The sequence below is a fragment of the Dama dama genome, chromosome X, assembly GCF_033118175.1.
Source record: "Dama dama isolate Ldn47 chromosome X, ASM3311817v1, whole genome shotgun sequence".
Lineage (NCBI taxonomy): Eukaryota > Metazoa > Chordata > Mammalia > Artiodactyla > Cervidae > Dama > Dama dama.
Genome location: NC_083714.1, coordinates 117120736 through 117140787, shown reverse-complemented (window position 1 = coordinate 117140787; position 20052 = coordinate 117120736). Strand labels below are relative to the sequence as shown.

At 37.1% G+C, this 20052-nt stretch overlaps 1 protein-coding gene across 1 annotated transcript in view; it reads left to right on the top strand.

Annotated features, from left to right (window-relative positions):
- Positions 1-19550, top strand: part of LOC133052844 (cilia- and flagella-associated protein 47-like) — a 190760-nt gene extending 171210 nt beyond the window's left edge. Inside the window, exons 22-25 of the mRNA XM_061137676.1 lie at positions 2520-2670; positions 5818-5906; positions 14305-14391; positions 19433-19550. Coding sequence (XP_060993659.1) covers positions 2520-2670; positions 5818-5906; positions 14305-14391; positions 19433-19550 — 445 coding nt within the window. The remainder of the gene's footprint in view (positions 1-2519; positions 2671-5817; positions 5907-14304; positions 14392-19432) is intronic.
- The last annotated feature ends 502 nt before the right edge of the window (positions 19551-20052 follow it).

Genomic DNA, 20052 nt, shown 5'->3' with positions numbered 1-20052 from the left:
GTTCTTTGGAGGGACTGATGTTGAAGCTGAAACTCTAATACTTTGAAGCTCTAATACTGATGTGAAGTGCTGACTCATTTGAAAAGACTCTGATGCTGGGAAAGATTGAGGGCAGGAGGAGAAGAGGATGACAGAGGATGAGATGGTTGCATGGCATCACTGACTCAATGGACATGAGTTTGGGTAAACTCTGGGAGTTGGTGATGGACAGGGAGGCCTGGCATGCTGCAGTTCTTGGGGTCACAAAGAATCAGACACGACTGAGCAACTGAACTGAAATGATCACCTTTAAACTGGGCTACTACAATCGATTCCTAAAAGGATTCTCTGCAGTCCATCCTTTGTATTAGACTAGCAATAATGTTTTTAATGTAAATTTAGTCATGTTACTCTTTGGCTTAAAATATTCTGATAGCTTCCCGTCACCATAGGATATAGACTGAATATCTCAACATAGCCCATATGGCCTTTCATGGCTGGCTCTTAACCACATCTTATATCACTGACACCCTTGCTTTCTAAGCTTCAATACCACTAGTCTTTGATAAATTATTTAAAATCATTAGAATTCATCATACTAGAGTGCTTGGTTGACTTCTTTTGTCCCACGCAAATCCTACCTAACTCATTTTCATCCTCCATATCCTACCTGACATATCACTTCCTCTAACCCTTCAGACTGTATCACAGTCTCCATTACATGCCCTTATATCACTTCATAGCACATATATAGTTTGTTTTCACATTTATTTTATGATGATGTAATTAATGTCTGCCATGTTGTATAAAACGAAAGATCCAGGAGTTTAGGAATAGTGTGGTTTTTTTTTTTTCTAATTATCCCCCAAATCTAAAACAAAGTCTGGAACATTATAAATTTTAATTGAATGTATGACTTTATCTAGTAATGAATTTTTGAATATCTATAAAACTCCTAAATCACAGGTATCCTAATACAGAGTTTGAAAAACACCCAGAAAAATATGTCAAGGTCAAGTACTCTTTCTTTTCAGTTAAATTTAAGTACATGAGCTTTTTATAATAGTCAGGAAAATGTCCTTTTGCAGTAGTTGAGATTAGTTATATTATATCTGAATAAAGTTCTCCCATTCCTGCTAGTTCTGAGTTGTAATTTTCCCTAAAAATCAATTTTGAGAATATTTCAATTGATTTTAAAAGTCCTCCATTCACTTTACTCTATGCTGCACCCTAAGCTCCCCTATTCGACAGAGATTCTTCAAAGATTGTGGGGAAGTTAAGCCATAGTTTAATGCTGAGAGAAGCTATTGCCATTTCTGTTCCCAACTGTGTGTATCCTAAGGGAAAATGACAGGTGATAGTTTGTGCAAAGAATAACTGTGATATGATGTATAGTGCTAACTATGCTAAAAGTCAGAGAAAAAGCAAAGATAAAAGTCTCCAAGGTTTACCACCTACAGCTGTGGAAAGGTAAGGCGGAAAGATTCAGCCAGTAAAGAAACATTGAGCCCATTTTTCATTCAGAGAGCTCATTACTTACATAGACAGTAAAAGCAAAAGTTACCAGAGGGGCAGATCTCCATGCCCCTTATGCAGAGTGACGCCAAAACAAAAGGGGCCAGAAGACTGCATCATGCATGGGAGGACACCTGTTGCTGACAGTTTCATGCTGCAATTAAGCAGTTTTCTAGCCTGTAACTCTATGCTGTAGGGGGCTACACGGAGTCAGTGGGAAACTGTCTGCTGACAGCCTCTCATGGAAGATAGAGAGGCAAATAAATGTTCTTGTCGCAGTTTTTCCTGAAACTCCATGGTCTCATGTTATGGGAGGATCACAGAACTTCCTGGCAACACTTATAGCCACTGCAGTTAAATTTTGCGTCTGTGTGGCCTGTGTGGTCATGCAAGATTGCCAGGGTGCCATGGCTTAGTCATTCTCCTAAAAGCTGGGAAATAAAGTTTCCAAGTCCATAGATTCTTCAACTGTTTTGCTATGGTTTAGACTAGAAAGTTGAAGATTAAAGGAGATAGACATGTTTTCTTTATTCTTCCCTTTAATTAAGTTTGTCTTTCAAATAAAAGTCATGCTACTTATATGCTTTTATTTTGATTTGAGGTTTGAATTTTATTTTCAACCACAGTTTTAAGTATTTTTTTGAATGTCTTTCTCATTTTTTCCTCCATGTAATCAAAAGTCATTGATGTAACTAAGAAAATGCCTAACCAGTAGCCCAGAATGTCCTATAAAATTCACACAAAAATGCATACATGATTTCCTGTGGCTAACTCTTAGAAAATCAAATACTCGGTAGATTATATATGCATTTGGAAGTTAACTTTAGGTTTTACAGACTGGATCAATATGTTTTGACTGACAGCAATAACTAGATTATAGGCTTTCTAAAATCCGCAACAATCTTTAATTTTACTGTAGAAGTGAGTATTTTGCTGGGTGTGTGTACTAGGTATATGATCTTCACTGAATAGATGCTTGTTGTCTTTTTTCATTACAGTATTTTCTTTTATCTTTTGTTAAATAGAAACCAAATTACTATCACTCTGAAATTTACCAGTCGCTTCCTCCATCCTGCTGAAGCTTCACTGCTATTAATTTCAAGACTTAAGAATGGAATAGGAGGTACTACGATGACTTTTGCTCTCAAGGGTGAAGTCCTCAATTTTAAAGCCATCGTAAGTAAATCTTACCTCTTTTATGATATATTTTTTGCTTCTCTTCTCAAGCCAAGAAGTGTTCCAAGTACAGCTGTTCTTCCAAGTTTTATCTCCTGGCAGCTCTTGTTCTTTGAGATCATGTGCATATGCAGACACAGATGTGTACTTACTTATATTTGTGCAGTTTTTGGTTTCTGTATCTCTGATATTTTTGCTTTGATACTCTTTCTTTGGAAATAAGTCTCAATTTTATAATAGAAGTTGAAAGGACTTGTAGTTTTAAAAATTTTGGTTTTGTTTATTAATTTTGTATGCAATGTTTAAACATTGCTTTCCATTTACAGTCATTACAAATATTGGTTATTATATCCCCTTTATTGTACAATGCATCCCTGGACCTATCTTACACTCAAGAGTTTGTACCTCCCACCCCTACATTGCCCCTCTCCACTTTCATCACTGGTAACCATTAATTTGTTCTCTGTATCTGTGAGGCTGTTTCTTTTTTTATTATATTCACTAGTTTGTTACATTTTTTAGTTCTCACATATAAGTGATATCATGCAGTATTTGTCTCTTTCTGACTTATTTCACTTAGCATAATGCCCATAATGCCTTCCCATAATACATCCTGCCGCTAAGTTGCTTCAGTTGTGTCCAACTCTTTGCAACCGTATGGACCGTAGCCTGCCAGGTCCTCTTTCCATGGTATTCTCCAGGCAGGAATATTGGAGCGGTTGCCATGTCCTCCTCCAGGGGATCTTCCCTACCCAAGGATCAAACTTGCATCTCTTGTATCTTTTGCATTGGCAATTGGGTTCATTACCACTAGCACCACCTGCAAAGCCCAAGTACATCCATGTTGCTGCAAATGGCAAAATATATATATATATATATATATATATATATGGCTTCACAGGTGGTGCTAGTAATAAAGAATCTGCCTGCCAATGCAGGAGACACAAGAGACCTGGGTTTGATCTCTGGGTTGGGAAAATCCTCTGGAGAAGGAAGTGGCCAGCCACTCCAGTATATTTGCTTGAAAAATCCCATGGACAGAGGAGCCTGGTGTGCTACAGTCCATGGGGTCTCAAAGACTTGGACATGACTAAGCAACTGAGCACACATACACTGGCACAGATATAAATAAATAAATGTATATATATGTATACACACACACACACATACACATACACACACACACATACACCCCACGTCTTCATTATCCATTCATCTGTTGATGGACACCTAGGTTGCTTCCATATCTTGGCAATTATAAATAATGCTGCTATGAAAGTTGGGGTGCATGTATTTATTCAAATTAGTATCTTCATTTTCTTTGGATATATACCCAGAGTGGAATAGCTGGATCACGTGGTAGTTCTATTTTTAGTTTTTGAGACACCTCCATACTGTTTTCCACAGTGACTGTGGTAATTTACCTTCCCACCAACAGTAAAAGGGTTCCCTTTCCTCCACATCCTTGCCAGCATTTGTTATTTGTGTTCTTTTTGATAATGGCCATTCTGACAGATGCTAGATGATATCTCATTGTGGTTTTGATATGTGTTTCTCTTATAATTAACATCTTCTCATGTGCCTGTTGGTCATCTGCATTTTGAAAAGACTTGTATTGAGTACTGTTGTAAGGTTGTCTTTTTAGGATTATATTTGTGCTTTATATCAAGGAGTCATTCACTATGTGTATAGCAATTTACATGACCTTCTGCCATGGAGACTTGTGATTTAAGTTAAAGCACTCCCAGGGCCTATGTCTGTTTTTTGTTTGAATTAAGGTTTGGTGATTTACACAGCAGAGAAAATGTTTCTGTTTCTGATAGGAACATTTATCAATTTATCTTTAGGGTGCTCTGGAGAAAATCCATTACAAATATAGTGCTAAGACCAGCATTTAGTGAAAGGTGATGATGTTCCAGTCTGAGCTCTAAAGTGTTACTACCTCAAAGGATGGGGGAGAAGGATTTTTAAATCTCTGTAAAATAGTTGTGATATTATGATGATTGACTTGTGTAGCCATTAGTTTGTCTAAATATTATTTTCTACCATGGCTGTATGGCAAAGAAGTAAATTTATGTTGCCAGATTTTCATATGGATTATGAAGAACCATAGGTGTGCAGTGGCTTGAGTGGGAGGTAAAGAGAATGACTCTAGAAGGCCACTTTGTGTGAGGAGAGCATTAAGACACTCACCTGGACAGAATGGCTTATTCAATAAGGACACCCGGGACAGAAAGCACATGTTTGACTGTCACTGAGATACTATTGTGATCTTCCGATTTCCTCCTGAATTCTTATATTTCCCAACCCTCTCACACAAATTCTCTGGAAAAAAAAAAAAAACATTGCTTTGCCACGTGTGTTTAAGAGACGTGGATGGATGGTGTTAGCCTGTCGTTATCATGGCTCTGGGGCAGAAAAGCTGACACTTGGACCTTATATGATCTCTGTTTACTTCTCCGTTTGGCCACTCATGGTCTTAGACATCAGGAAATAATTGGATAATAATGGAGGAATAAGGTAAGATCCTGATTAGTCTAGAAGTGTGGAATTCCTGAAAGCTTTTCTTTCATGGAAGTCTTGAGTAATTTGAATTTAAGTTTTATATTTGTGCTTTTATTACAGTAAAAATATATCAGTACAGCCACTGCATTAGAAACACAGGCATGCCACAGTCACACACATTCCAACACAGATATCACAGATACTCTTGCACTCACACACCGGTGTGTGTGTGTGTGTGTGTGTGTATATACATATATATATATATATATATATGTATATATATATGATGGGTTAAATATATATATATATATGATGGGTTAAATATATATATATATGATGGGTTAATTTGCAAATGTAAAATCATGCTCAGTCATGAACAAAATGAATTTTAAGGAAATAAATTTGGGAGACAGTATTGTGACAAATCATTCAGTTGTTAGCATAGTACTATGGATTGGTGATGAGGTAAAAATCTATTTTTTTTTCCCACTCAGATTTTGGCAGTATAATGTTTATATAAATTAATATCTCTGAAATGTTTAAATGGACAGGTTTTTAGATACTTTAAGCCTATATTTTATAGTTGAGGATATTCTTTTTTGTTATTATCATATAGTATGTTTTATTTCTTTTTTACCTTAGGCAACTATAAAATGCAAATCCCCATGTTATACATGGCAAGAAATTACTGTGAAAGTTAAAAATCCCTTCCAAGCTTCTGGGGACTTTAAGTAAGTTATTGTTTTGATGTAAATTTATTGCAATTAGCCATATCCAGTCTTAAGAGAAGTTATGTAGTTGTCTTAAATGTGAACTGTTTTGAGGAGAAATTTTGCATATTTATATTACTGTAAATTTATAAGCATCAGCAGATAAAATAGAACAAATAATGAAGGTAAATCAGTTTTCCTTGAAATGCTGTTTCATCTCTACAAAGCTAATGCTGATTGTGTCAAATTTATTAATTTTGCCAATAAGCTTTATCTTCATTGAAATGTATAGTTCTTTCAGTTTCTTAAAATTTATAACTAATAGACTTTTAAACTTATAATTTCTTCCTATCTGTTAATTTCCAAAAGTGAAATGTTGATTCAAGCAGAAAATTTATTTTCACCTAAAGCATCATGATTAATTAAAACTGCACAGCAAATGTTCATTTGTACATCTTTAGATTTAACAACAACAACAACAAAATATATTTGGAACAAAAAGACAATAAATGCCTAAGTTTTATTTAAGGTCCCAAATAAAAAATATCTTTCTATAGATTTACATGTTGAGGGAGGAGATGGATAATTGTACCTTATTGTTGTTCAGTTGCTAATTCATGTCCCACTCTTCTGTGACCCCCGTAGACTGTATCCAGCCAGGCTCCCCTGACCATGGGATTTCCCAGGCAAGAATACTGGAGTGGGTTGCCATTTCCTTCACCAGGGAATCTTCCCGTCCCAGGGATTAAACCAGTGTTTCATGCATTGGCAGGTGGATTCTTTATCACTGAGCTATCTGGAAAGCCCTTAATGAGACCTTGTACTGCGCTTAGTCACTCAGTCGTGTCCGACTCTTTGCGACCCCATGGACTGTAGCCCGCCAGGCTCCTCTGTCCATGGGGATTCTCCAGGCAAGAATACTGGAGTGGGTTGCCATGCCCTCCTCCATACCTTACATACTGCTTAAATTATGAACTCTCTTTCTACCAACTTTAAAAGTCAGATTCTTACAACAATACTTGTGTTGCTTGGAAATTGTATGTATGCTTCTCATATTAGTATTTGGTAATTTTCAGTTTTTAAATTACTATATGTCTGGGCTTTTGGTAATTTCTTATTAGCAATATCATTTATTGTCAACAAAACAAAAATTCTTTTGTTAAAACAGTTATTGGTGAATTTATGGTTCCCATATTCAGTGAGGGAGAATTTTATTTACTGTAATTTTATTAAAATGTTATATCAGAATGTAAGGAACAAAAAATATCAGAATATATGGCATTAATCCAGTATTAAAATATACCCTTAAATGAACCAAATGACTGACTGCAGTTCTTCAGAGAAAATCAAGATCAAATATGTTAACTCTTATTCTAGTGGTAGAATTGAAAGAAAATCTCAAAGTTCCTGGCATTGGTAGAATATTATAATTGTATGTTTCTCTAAAAATAATAATATGTCATTGTTATTTTATGATTTGCGTGTGTGCATGTGTGCTAAGTCACTTCAGTCATGTCCTACTCTTTGGGACCCTATGGACTGTAGCCTGCCGGGCTCCTCTGTCCATGTGATTCTCTGGGCAAAACTACTAGAGTGGGTAGCCATGCCCTCCTCCAGGGAATTTTCCTGTCCCAGGGATCAAACCTGTGGCTCCTACATTGCAGGCAGAATGTTTACCGCTGAGCCATCAGGGAAGCCAATTTTATGATTTATCTCAGATATAATTAAAATTGCTACTTCTTGTGAGGAATACATGGTTTGGTAGAGGACAAGATTATTTGTTGGAGACTTTTGACTCCTTCATGTCTTATGTGAATGTGGCCCTCAAACTTAGGTAATAGGCATATAATCATGAAAATTTAAGGCCACTCACAAAATCTGTAAAATCAATATTTTATTGATTGTTTAATTTAAACATACATTACTTTTAAAGATAAAATGCAATAAAAGGGAATGAGAGGAAATTTAATGTCAAATAATTGACATAGACTACTTTAATGTTATAAACAATAAAACAAGTGACCGAGTTTTTCATATTACTTACAAAAATTATCTGAATTTTATTATGAATAATCTCATATTAAATGTATTTTCAAATAAAATTTAAAATTTCAGAAAATTTTCCAAACATTTGTGTGCAGCACAGTGACCAGATTTGATCCTACTTTATCAAAATTTATAATAACTATGAATGGAGAATTATCTTTAAAAGTTGTGAATCACTATACTGCATTTCTGAATATATAATATTGTATATCAAGCATATCTCAATAAAAAGTAAATGTTTAAATTTATGTTATGTTCACTCATCTCATTTTTCTGATGTTTTTTTCTTTTCTTTTTTCCTCACTTTCAGCTTATTTCATTAAACATTTATTGGTGCATTTAATTGTGTACCATATATGTATTTGATTGTTTATTTTTCTTTATTCATTTTTCTTTGTTCTTCAGACTGCATAATCTCTGTCAGTCTTGAAGTTTGTTAATTCTTCTTTTTCCTACCAATTCAAATCTCCTGAGCCCCTCTAGTGATTTTTTTTTTTAATCTATAATTGCAGTTTAAAAATCCAGAATTTCCATTTGGTTCTTTTTTATTAATTTCATCATCATGCTTTCCTTTACTTCTTTAGTCATAGTTTCCTTAGCTTTTTAAGACATTTACAATGGGTATTTTGAGTTAGTTTTCTGTTAAATATGATAGCTGATCACTCTATCAAGCAGCTTTTCTTTCATACCTCTTTTATTGTTTCTTTGCTTGTTTCATAATTGTTATGTTGGAAACTGGACATTTTTGAAAACACATTGAATTCTGGTCTCATCTCCCACATGATTTTTAATGTTGTTTGCTTGTTTAATTTTTTACTACCTGGCTGGCTTATTTTAGAGATGTTTACTCCCCCTTCCCCTCAAAAAAATGCCCCGCATACATAGTGTGAACTTTCTAATATTGCTTCTAGGGGATGCAGTCTTGAATATGCCCACAATCACTCTTGGATAAAAGGTGGTTTTGGCATAGCTTTCTTTGACTGTGTCTTTCTGTGTCCACACTTAGCTATTAAGTTTCCCTGATTTGCATTCTGTGGAAGGCGTAAATTGCTCCTCAGACTAATTCAATCAAAGCCAGCTCCTTTGCAATAATAGTCCCTTAGGTCAATGTTTGAGATTTATTCTGTCTCCACAAGGGTTCCTCTCGGTTGTCTCTTTCCCCAGTTTTCTCCAACAAACTAGCAGGGTTCCTCCTAATTGCCTTTCACCACAACTGCACTAGTTTTAAGAGCACCCTTGGGTTCATCTTCACTTGTTTTCGAAAATGAAATCAGGTCCTTTGTGAAGAGATTAAGAGCTATATGTCTTAAGGTCAGCTTCTCCCTCTAGGTAAAATTTCTGAGCCATGACTGTGTTGGTAGAAAGGGGGACAATGGTAAGCTTTTCTTGAAGTAACACCCCCATATTAGGACCTGAATGCTAGGTAGGGTGGGGGAAAGTAGTTTCAGGTCTTACTGGTTTGCTTCTCCCAGCATAGAACCACCACTTTGTAAGCTAGGGCAATGGTGATTTCACACCCATGCCGAGCTTGTGGTCCATGATTGTGTCCTGGGTGGAAGAAGGAAGCCCCTCAGCTCCTCTCAGCTGCATTTGCCTGAACATAGCCTCAGCAGCATGTACTTGGGGCAGGATAAGAAATGTTGATGTCATACATCTCCAGAATGATGGTTCTCCCCCTGGGAGCTAGGAAACTAATGTGTCCTCTGTTCCTAGCTGTACTAGTCTGGACAAAGGTCTGAATAGTCAAAGCCACAGTTTTTCCAGTAGTCATGTATAGATGTGAGAATTGAACCATAAAGAAGGCTGAGTGCTGAAGGATTAATGCTTTTGAGTTGTGATGCCAGAGAAGACTCTTGAGAGTCCCTTGGACTGCAACGAGATCAAACCAGTGCATCCTAAATGAAATCAACCCTGAATATTCATTGGAAGGACTGATGCTGAAGCTGAAGCTCCAGTACTTTGGCCATCTGATGAGAAGAGGTGACTTATTGGAAAAGACCATGATGCTAGGAAAGATTGAGGGCAAGAGGACAAGGGGGTAGCAAGATTAGATGGCATCACCAACTCAGTGGATATAATTTTGAGCAAACTCCCAGAGACAGTGAAGGACAGGGAAGCCTGACGTGTTGCAGTCTGTGGAGTCGCAACGAGTGGATGTGACTTAGTGACTGAACAACAGGTATCTCTGTAAGTGGGATTGAAGGCCCTTCACATATTTTGGGACTCTACTGAGCGATTGCAATTTCTCCTATGGGCATCTTGTCTCCAGATCTTCCTTTTATGTTTTCTCAGGCTCTTACTTGATCCAATTGCTATGGTATCCTCGGGCATAATTGTTACTGATTGTTTTCAACAAACATCCTAGCGATAGTTATTTTCCTTTGAGTCAGTTGCTTAGATTAAAGCAACATCGTGCATATTGAGTTCTTCTAGGGAGCTTTGAGACAGGTTGCACAGTAACAATGATCAGGGATGGGACTTCTTTTTGAAGAGCTCCAACCTCAGTCTATTCCTACCTGTGGCAGCAAGCCTGAACATTTTGTACGGCTACCTTGGTTGCAAGGCAGTTAGTTTTCAAGGCTACTGCAGAGCTATGGAGAAGAGGAGGGGAGTTACAACATAAAAATTACAAGGCTGCAAACTCTACTGTTCTTACCAAGGTTTGGAGGCTTTTTTTTTTTTTTTTGCTTTGTCTTCATTACTGCATGTGTTCATGTCTGTGGTTTCTACTTGCAGCAAGTGGAGGCTACTCTCTAGTTGTGGTACACAGGCTGCTCATTGTGATGGCTTCTCTTGTTGAGGAGCACAGGCTCTAGGCACACAGGCTTCAGTAGTTGAAGCATGTAGGCTCAGTAGTTGTAGCTCTCAGGCTTACTTGTTCCCTGGCATGTGGGATCTTTAAGGACCAAGGATTGAATCTGTGTCCTTTGCCTTAGCAGGTGGATTCTTACGCACTGGACCACCAGGGAAGTCCCTGGAATCTTTTCTTGTGTAAACACCATTCAGATTGCTGCAAGCTTTTCTTTCAGTTCAGTTCAGTCACTCAGTCGTGTCCGACTCTTTGTGACCTCATGAACCGCAGCACACCAGGCCTCCCTGTCCATCACCAACTCCCAGAGTTTATTCAAACTCATGTCCATCGAGTCGGTGATGCCATCCAGCCATCTCATCCTCTGTCGTCCCCTTCTCCTCCTGCCCCCAATCCCTCCCAGCATCAGGGTCTTTTCCAATGAGTCAACTCTTTGCGTGAGGTGGCCAAAGTACTGGAGTTTCAGCTTCAGCATCAGTCCTTCCAATGAACACCCATGACTGATCTTTAGGGTGGACTGTTTGGATCTCCTTACAGTCCAAGGGACTCTCAAGAGTCTTCTCCAACACCACAGTTCAAAAGCATCAATTTTTCGGCACTCAGCTTTCTTCACAGTCCAACTCTCACATCCATACATGACATCCATAAAACTTTTCTTTAGTTAGCTGCAATTCTGAGAAAGTTAATTTGGACAACTTTTCCCAGTGTTTTTATTGGTTTTATATAGGTGTGAAAATGGTTATTCTAAACCATTCCCTGCTTTTGTTTTCCTAGTGACCTGTTTTTATTATTTAAAATATGTTTTTTGTTTTAATTGATCTTGTCCTTCTCACAATGTGGTTTCTGAGTCAGCAAAATCACCATCACCTGGGAGCTTATTAGAAAACCAGAATCTCAGGCCCACTCTAATGCAGTTGAATCAGAATCTGCATTGAACAACATCTCCAGAGTATTTATTTGTACATTAATGTTAAATCAGTGCTGGTATAATTCAAGAGTGATCAGAGTTTAACCCATAGACAGGCTATTTAAAAAACATCTGGAGAGTTCATTGGAGCCCATGCCAGACTTACTAACTCAGAATTCATACAAATAGAAGCTTGGGAATCTGCATTTTGAACAAGCACTCCAGATGATAATAATGCACATTGAAATGTTAGGACCACTGATTTAGAAACGGCAGTAATCAAACAGGATCTTTTTCTGTGTTAATGGCAGTTTATATTTCATTTTTAAAGTTAATATATCTATTTTGAGGAAAGTATGTTCATTGTAATTAAGCAGGGACTTTTTAAACAGAAGCATACAGAATGCTATTTTATCTCAAAATGGTACATGTATAGTGTGTGAAAAATCTAATATTTATTATGTTGGTTTAGTCTTTTTATTTGTGTGTCAAATACCATTATGCTTGTGATTGTTTTTTAGCCAGAACAAATTATTCCCAAAATAAATTGCCCAATGATTCACCATGGATTTATAGAAATATAAAGAAATGTTATAAATGTTCTCTGCCTCATAATTTTATGAAATTTAAATGAGAATTTAGTGCATGACTTTAAATATAAATTGCTCTCTGGAGAGGATTAATTCCTACATTTGCTTAACTGTAAATTTATATAAGCAGTTCATCCAGTTTGATACATAACTTTCATCATTCATAGTTTACATTTTTTTACAGTTAATTTTGTCTTATTTAAAACTTTTTAGTATTTAATATTTATAAAATCCTTTACAACCCTTATATGAAGGCATCAGAAATAACAAGTTAAACCAAAAAGACAAAAACTGATACCAACATTCAAACATTAAGATATATAAATGTATTGCATTTTAGTTTGTGTATGCATGTTCATGAATGTGTGTATTTTTAGACTAAAACATTTGATTTTATTACTGATCTATTTTCCACTATCAAGCTAGTATTGTGAGATCTTAATAACTGTTACATAATAAAAAAGATTTCTGTTAACAAATTAAGTTTAGATAAATCTGTTCTTAACAGTATTGTACAGATTCAGTTCAACTCTGCAAGAGGAATTAGGCATTCCTGACATGACTCTTCATGAAATCTTTACCCTGTCACTAGGGTGTCATTTCCACACTATCCTCCACTACATTGTGGGCAACCTAAGGCTTCAGTCAGTTCAGTCACTTAGTCGTGTCTGACTCTTTGCGACCCCATGGATTGCAGCACACCAGGTCTCCGTGTCCATCACCAGCTCCCAGAGCCTACTCAAACTCATGTCCATTGCGTTCATGATGCCATCCAACCATCTCATCCTCTGTCGTCCCCTTCTCCTCCTGCCTTCAGTCTTTCCCCATCAGGGTCTTTTCAGTTGAGTCAGTTCTTCACATCAGGTGGCCAAAGTATTGGAGTTTCAGATTCAACATCAGCCGTTCCAATGAATATTCAGGACTGATTTCCTTTAGAATTGACTGGCTTGATCTCCTTGCAGTCCAAGGGACTCTCAAAAGTCTTCTCCAACACGACAGTTCAAAAGCATTAAGTATTCTGCGCTTAGCTTTCTTTGTAGTCCAACTCTCACACCCATACATGACTACTGGAAAAACCATAACCTTGACTAAACCAACCTTTGTTGGCAAAGTAATATCTCTGCTTTCTAATATGCTGTCTAGGTTGGTCATAGCTTTTCTTCCAAAGAGCAAGAGTCTTTTAATTTCATGGCTGCAGTCACCATCTGCAGTGATTTTGGAGCCCCCCAAAATAAAGTCTCTCACTGTTTCCATGGTTTCCCCATCTATTTAACCTAAGGCTTGGAAGATAGCATATTCATGTTTGTACTTTCCAGTACTTAGTCCTATACCTAACATGTAATGGGGTCTCCATAACTGTTTCTTGAAGGAATGACCTTTTTTATATAGGAAGGACTGAATTTCTGCTTGATTCTAGATGATGGCATAATTATCAACGCATTGATTTTACTAGGTACCCAAATTTCGTGTCTGCTTCTAAGAGAAATATTTCTCTTTTCTAGACATAAGATTTTTGTTTTTGTTTAGTTGCTAAGTTGTGTTCAACTCTTTTGTGACCATGGACTGTAGCCCACCAGGCTCCTCTGTCCAAGGGATTTCCCAGGCAAGAATACCAGAGTGGGTTGCCATTCCCTACTTTAGGGCATCTTCCTGACCCTGGGATCAAACCCACATCTCCTGCATTGACAGGCAGATTCTTTACCACTGAGTCACCTGGGAAATCCAGATTAGAAATTATTAAATATGTATAACTCTGACAGTGTATTATGGTCAATGAATAATTTCCTCTTTCTTTTTGGAATATAATTTGGTTGGTCATTTTTGCTCTAAGTTTCCTTGTTATAAGAATTCAGTGTTGACTTTACATATAAAAATATCATTTTTTTACCTATTTCCATTCAACATCTTTTATTTCTAACATGTTTTGAGTTACTAAATGAGAGTACATGAACTGTTTGAGCTGTAATTTATTCTGATTCTAATTATATTTTATGATAGATGGAAATGATTTAAAGGAAGAATGTTTTGTGGTCATCTGAGTCATAATCCTTTTTTCATGTATTTTAGTGTCATTCTGGTGGAATCCTCAACATTTATCTCTTTGCCATCCCAATTAACTGAAGCTGAAGAATCTGTTGACTTCTTGAACCGCGGGTAAATTTCTGTATATGCGCTTGATTATCTCAGGAAAAAAATTTGAGAAATTAGCATTCAAGTAAATTTGTTACATAATTACATAGTAGTTTCCATTTGCTTGAAATATTTAAATTATATTATATATATTATTTATATTATTCACACTGTTATTCTCTTTATGTATTATTAGGTGTATGGACATGAAAATTGAATACATGTGCACTTTATTAAATACAATAGATTCCCATTATTCATGGTATTTATGGTATATAAAATTGCCACAAACAGTTAGTGAGTATTGCACTGTTCCTGTGAGGAGAAATATATATAACATATACATTGTAATTATAAATCCTAAAAACAACCCAACCTGGTAGATTCTACTTTCTTTACTTTACACGGAGAAAATAAAGTTCAGAAGTGTTAAATGACTCGCCTGAGGCAGTCCCACTGACAGGTGCCAGAGAGGGTTTTAAACCCTGTCCTCCCACCTCAGAGCTAGAGCAGCTTGCTCTTCTGTACTTCTGTACTGCCCCCCACTGTCTCCATCCTCTGCTCATCTAAGCTGGAGAGCAGAAACAAAAAAGCCCAGTGTCACCTTGTCTGACCTCAACTGGGAACTTGTGTGATCAGCTACTGGAATTTTCCACCACTCTGCACGTGCCCACGAACAGTTGGAAAAGTACCAAGAGTATTGACTTTGCGGTTCCAAATCAGTTTTAGTGAGAAGATGAATTTGCAATTTTGGGATAGGTGTATTTAGTTTAGAAAGGAACTTTGACTCCTCAGTAGAGAAGCAGATATTTTTAAAATTAGATTGCCTTCTTATCTATTCATCTGCTGATGGGCATCTAGGTTGCTTCCATGTCCTGGCTATTATAAACAGTGCTGCAATGAACACTGGGGTGCACGTGTCTCTTTCAGCGAAACATGTATATTATCAAGTGTGAAACAGATCGCCAGTCCAGGTTGGATGCATGAGACAAGTGCTCGGGGCTGGAGCACTGGGATGACCCAGAGGAATGGGATGGGGAGGGAGGTGGGAGGGGGATTCAGGATGGGGAACACATGTAAATCCATGGCTGATTCATGTCAATGTATGGCAAAAAACCACTACCATATTGTAAAGTAATTAGCCTCCAATTAATAAAAATAAATGGGAAAAAAAAGTTAGATTGCCTTATATGTCTCATCGGCTTTAAACTATAGAATAACTAAAGTGAAGTAGAATAAAACAATGTTATAAAGATTGAAGAAAGCCAGACAGAAAAAACAATGCAGGTTTCTATTACGGAAGTGCATGTATATGTAGACCTTTACTATGGTGTTGTTAGTTTATTTTATACCATTGTCTCTGTGTAGTGCTTGGCAGCATCAGTGTCATCCTTTCAGATGCAAAAACATTCCCAGTGGCAAGGATTTGGCAATGTTGATATCATAGGAATTCCAGTGTTAAAGTCATCAGAACCATTAAAATGATCTTACTCAGATTAAAATGAATAGTTTGTTTTCCAATGTGAATTATATTACAGCCAATCGTTTTGGAAGATCATAAGCATTGCATTTATTATAAGATACTTTATTTTTTTCCCATCGGTTTATATTCTGTGAGAAAAATTGATAAGGAGAAAACATTTTTGACAATTTGTTTTTTTGGATGCTAATTTCATACTTAACTAAGGCATTCAAAGTCATCCTTTCTCATTTTGCTTTGTTGTTGTTTTAGTTGCTCAGTTGTAAACAACTCTTTGTGACCCCATGTACTGTAGCTTGCCAGACTTCTCTGTCTATGGGATTTCCCAGGCAAGAACATTGGAATGGGTTGTCATTTCCTTCTCCAGGGGAAATTTTGTGAACAGTTTAGTGAACAATAAAATATGAATTAATGCATTGATCTCTAAGGCAGCATTATAAACATCGTAGGAATAGAGTATTGTAGGCATTTATGTTAATTTCTTTGTAGTATGAAATGTTACTTTTAAATGCTTAAAAAACTTCAGTAAACAGTTCTGAAATTTTTTTCAATCCATTGTTTCTTCATCAAGAAGTTGCTTTGTGGTCACAGATTTTGCCTGAATGGCTTTGAAACAGTTTCTTCACATTAATTGTGAATAATATCAGTTCAGTTCATTTCAGTCGCTCAGTCCTGTCCAACTCTTTGTGACCCCATGGACTGTAGCACGCCAGGCTTCCCTATCTTTCACCAGCTCCCGGAGCTTGCTCAAACTCATGTCTGTAGAGTCGATGATGCCATCCAACCATCTTATCCTCTGTCGTCCCCTTCTCCTCCTGCCTTCAATCTTTCCCAGCATCAGGGTCTTTTCAAATGAGTCACTCCTTCACATCAGGTGGCCAAAGTATTGAATGTTCAGCTTCAGCATCAGTCCTTCCAATGAACACCCAGGACTGATCTCCTTTAGGATGGACTGGTTGGATCTCCTTGCAGTCCAAGGGACTCTCAAGAGTCTTCTCCAATGCCACAGTTCAAAAGCATCATTTCTTTGGCACTCAGCTTTCTTTATGGTCCAACTCTCACATCCATACATGACTACTGGAAAAACCATAGCTTTGACTACATAGACCTTTGTTGGCAAAGTAATGTCTCTGCTTTTTAATATTCTGTCTAGGTTTGTCATAACTTTTCTTCCGAGGAGCAAGTGTCCTTTAATTTCATGGCTGCAGTCACCATCTGCAGTGATTTTGGAGCCCAGGACACTAAAGTCTCTCACTGTTTCCATTGTTTCCGCATCTATTTGCCATGAAGTGATGGGACTGGGTGCCATGATCTTCATTTTTTGAAGTATTTATAGTATTCTAATTAAACTAGAGCCAATTCTCAAAGAAATGCTGTAGAAACCTGTGAGCAGAAATAACTCAAAGTTAGATCCTTTTAATGAAAAGCAAAAGTGAGTCCACCTTCATAATTTGGAACACAGTTTGGAAATTCTGTATCCAAATTTTACCATGATTTTTTCATACAATGTTCTGAAATGGTTTTAGTTAGACCTAACATTCCAGAATTATTGAAGCCATAGATTCTCAAGCTTCAGGTAAAGATATCTTTTTTTTATGTTATGCTTCTCAAATCAAAAGCAAAATTGAACAAGTATGAAAGCATTTATAATTTAATTTTGAAAAGGAAGGAAACTTTGGAAATACTCATCCAAAACAATCCCAGCTCAGCCTGAAGTATCACTTAAGAAGTATGTCTATCACAGTCTCAAACTTTATTGATCATTGTTTCCCATATAGGCTTTTCCATTTGTATTTATAACACTGTACTGTCTTAATTCATCTTTCAAAGCTTCCTGTGAGAAAAGAAACATAAAGATGCAGTGACATTGAGCACTGGGTCAGGGAGAGCATAGTCAGGCTTTGGCAGAGTAGCTCTCAAAGAAGAAATTAGAGCTGCTAGTTTAAAATACTGCATATTTACTCCTGTGCATCTCTGTAAAGACTGTCTCCCAGACCAAAAGCAAGGGCAAGACTTACAAAGGCTAGAGACACACAGTTTCTCAAGGAAAAGGGCTGGTCGTTGGTATGTCATATCAGCACTGATGTGGACAGCTGAGCTGCTAATTCATACATTGAGTTGTGATCAAATCGTCTCAAGTTCACCAAAGAGGCTGCTTCTCTGACAATTCAGAACAGATTTATTAGAAGCATTGCTGTAGCTCCTTCTGGGGTCCTGATGGCTTGCTCTGTGGCCTGGTCTCTTGGTCTAATCATCCAATTAGCTTATGGAGATTTTTAAAAACACTTTTTTTGTTCTCTTATGTTATATATGTTACATATGTTAAGAGAACAAAAAAAGTATTTTAAAATCTCCATAAGCTAACTGGATATTTTTTCCTTAGAGCTCCTTACAAATATTCTTGTTTTTCCTATTTTAGTGCACACACTGCACTTCCCCACTAATGTTAAAATTCTGCATGAACACATAAATGGCATATGAGAAGTGCTGACTGTTTTTTCAAGTGGTAGCTTTAAGACCCAGTGAGTAATTTTTCCTGTCCCCATTCCCTGCTACAATTAGAGAGGCACATTTAGGAATGGAGGCCTCCTTCACCAAGGAACTCTGAGTGTATTCTCTCCACCTAGAATGGACATGTATTGTGAGCAAGAAGTAAACTATTGTGTTAATCCACTGAGATGTGGGGTTGTTAACTATAGCATGTCCTAGCACATACTAATGGATGCTCCTCTTCAGAGTCACTTCAGTTAATGTCTCCCCACATGATAAATAATCTCTTCTCAAATGAGACATAAAGTACTGAAATTATCTTTCAGGTGGCATTAAAAAAAATGATTTCCAGAAAAAATTTTAAAAAAATGTTTCCGTAAACTGCTCTTCTTAAGCAATGCATGCATATAAAACAATACATTTGAAAGCACGTGCATGAGGAAACTATATTCATCACATATTTTGCTTTATGGGAACATGATCTATAAGCACAAGTAAGAGCAGTTAAGAATTTTTTATTCTAATTAAATCCCAAGAATTATCAGAAAGAATCAGGACAGGAGACTGATTTTAGTCACACTTTAAAATTGAGTGATAGATAGATCAGCAGTGCTCAGAAGGGAGCACTTTGTAAATAATTTCCTTCAGTGATATGACTTGCTATTTTTTCCAGCAGCATTGAATTATTTATCACTCAATAGATTTTTACTAAGTGGCACCTCAAGCATTTTTTTTAGTACTGGGAAAGTATTGGGATAACTAAGTCACAGATCTGGCCCTAAGGTTGCCAGCCATCAAGCAGAGAAGAAGAAAAAAAATCTACCCAAATGGAGACAGTTGTATAGGGCAGAGTGCATTCAGTAGTATGTGTTATACTGAGAAAATAATACACACACACACACACACACACACAAACACACATACACACACGTGTGTGTTTGCATGTGTTCTGTGAGCTGATTGGCTCACAGATAGGAATATCACTATGTAGATACTTTTGTGATTTATGTGGAAGAGAAGACACTGTAGGAGAAAAATGAGGTCCTGGTAACTTTTGTTCCATGCATACACCATGTTCTCCTTTATCATGTACAGATTGGGATCTGAAATAATAGTACGATCTGATGGCCAGAATCTGGAACAAGGGGAGAACTCTCCTACAAGTGTAGAAGGATCATGGGAAGAGGGAATAGCAGAAGCTTTGGGGGAGTAGGGGACAGTCAGGTGAGGGGAAACCACCAGGGAAGCCCAGAATTACAAGGCATTTGGTTATAAATATGGACTACAGGGTTAGCATAGGAAAGTGTGAGCTCAAGTTGAAGAGGTGTTGAAGTGTTTACCATTCTACTTTGTACTCATTTCTTATAGAGTTACTTTGCATGGCAGACCACGTACTCTGTGAACTTAGGGGTTTCATCATCCATCCTTGTTCCAAGAAGAGTTAGGCCCAGAATAGCCAACCCAAATGAAAGTAGGTCCCGGTAGAGATAGCTTTCTGAGTTCTGATTCTGGCCCCAAAATCCCCCCCCAAAAGCTGGATTTTGGAGAGCCATGACTTTTAAAATATTTCATTCTACTACACTGAATAATTAGTAACAGACTTCGCCACGTCTGAAGGAAAGTAGGGTGACTCAAAAACCAGATGTATATACTAAGAGTAACAGCCTGCCGTGATCCTCTTGCTCTAGATTAGGATTTCATACCTGGTTTTAATG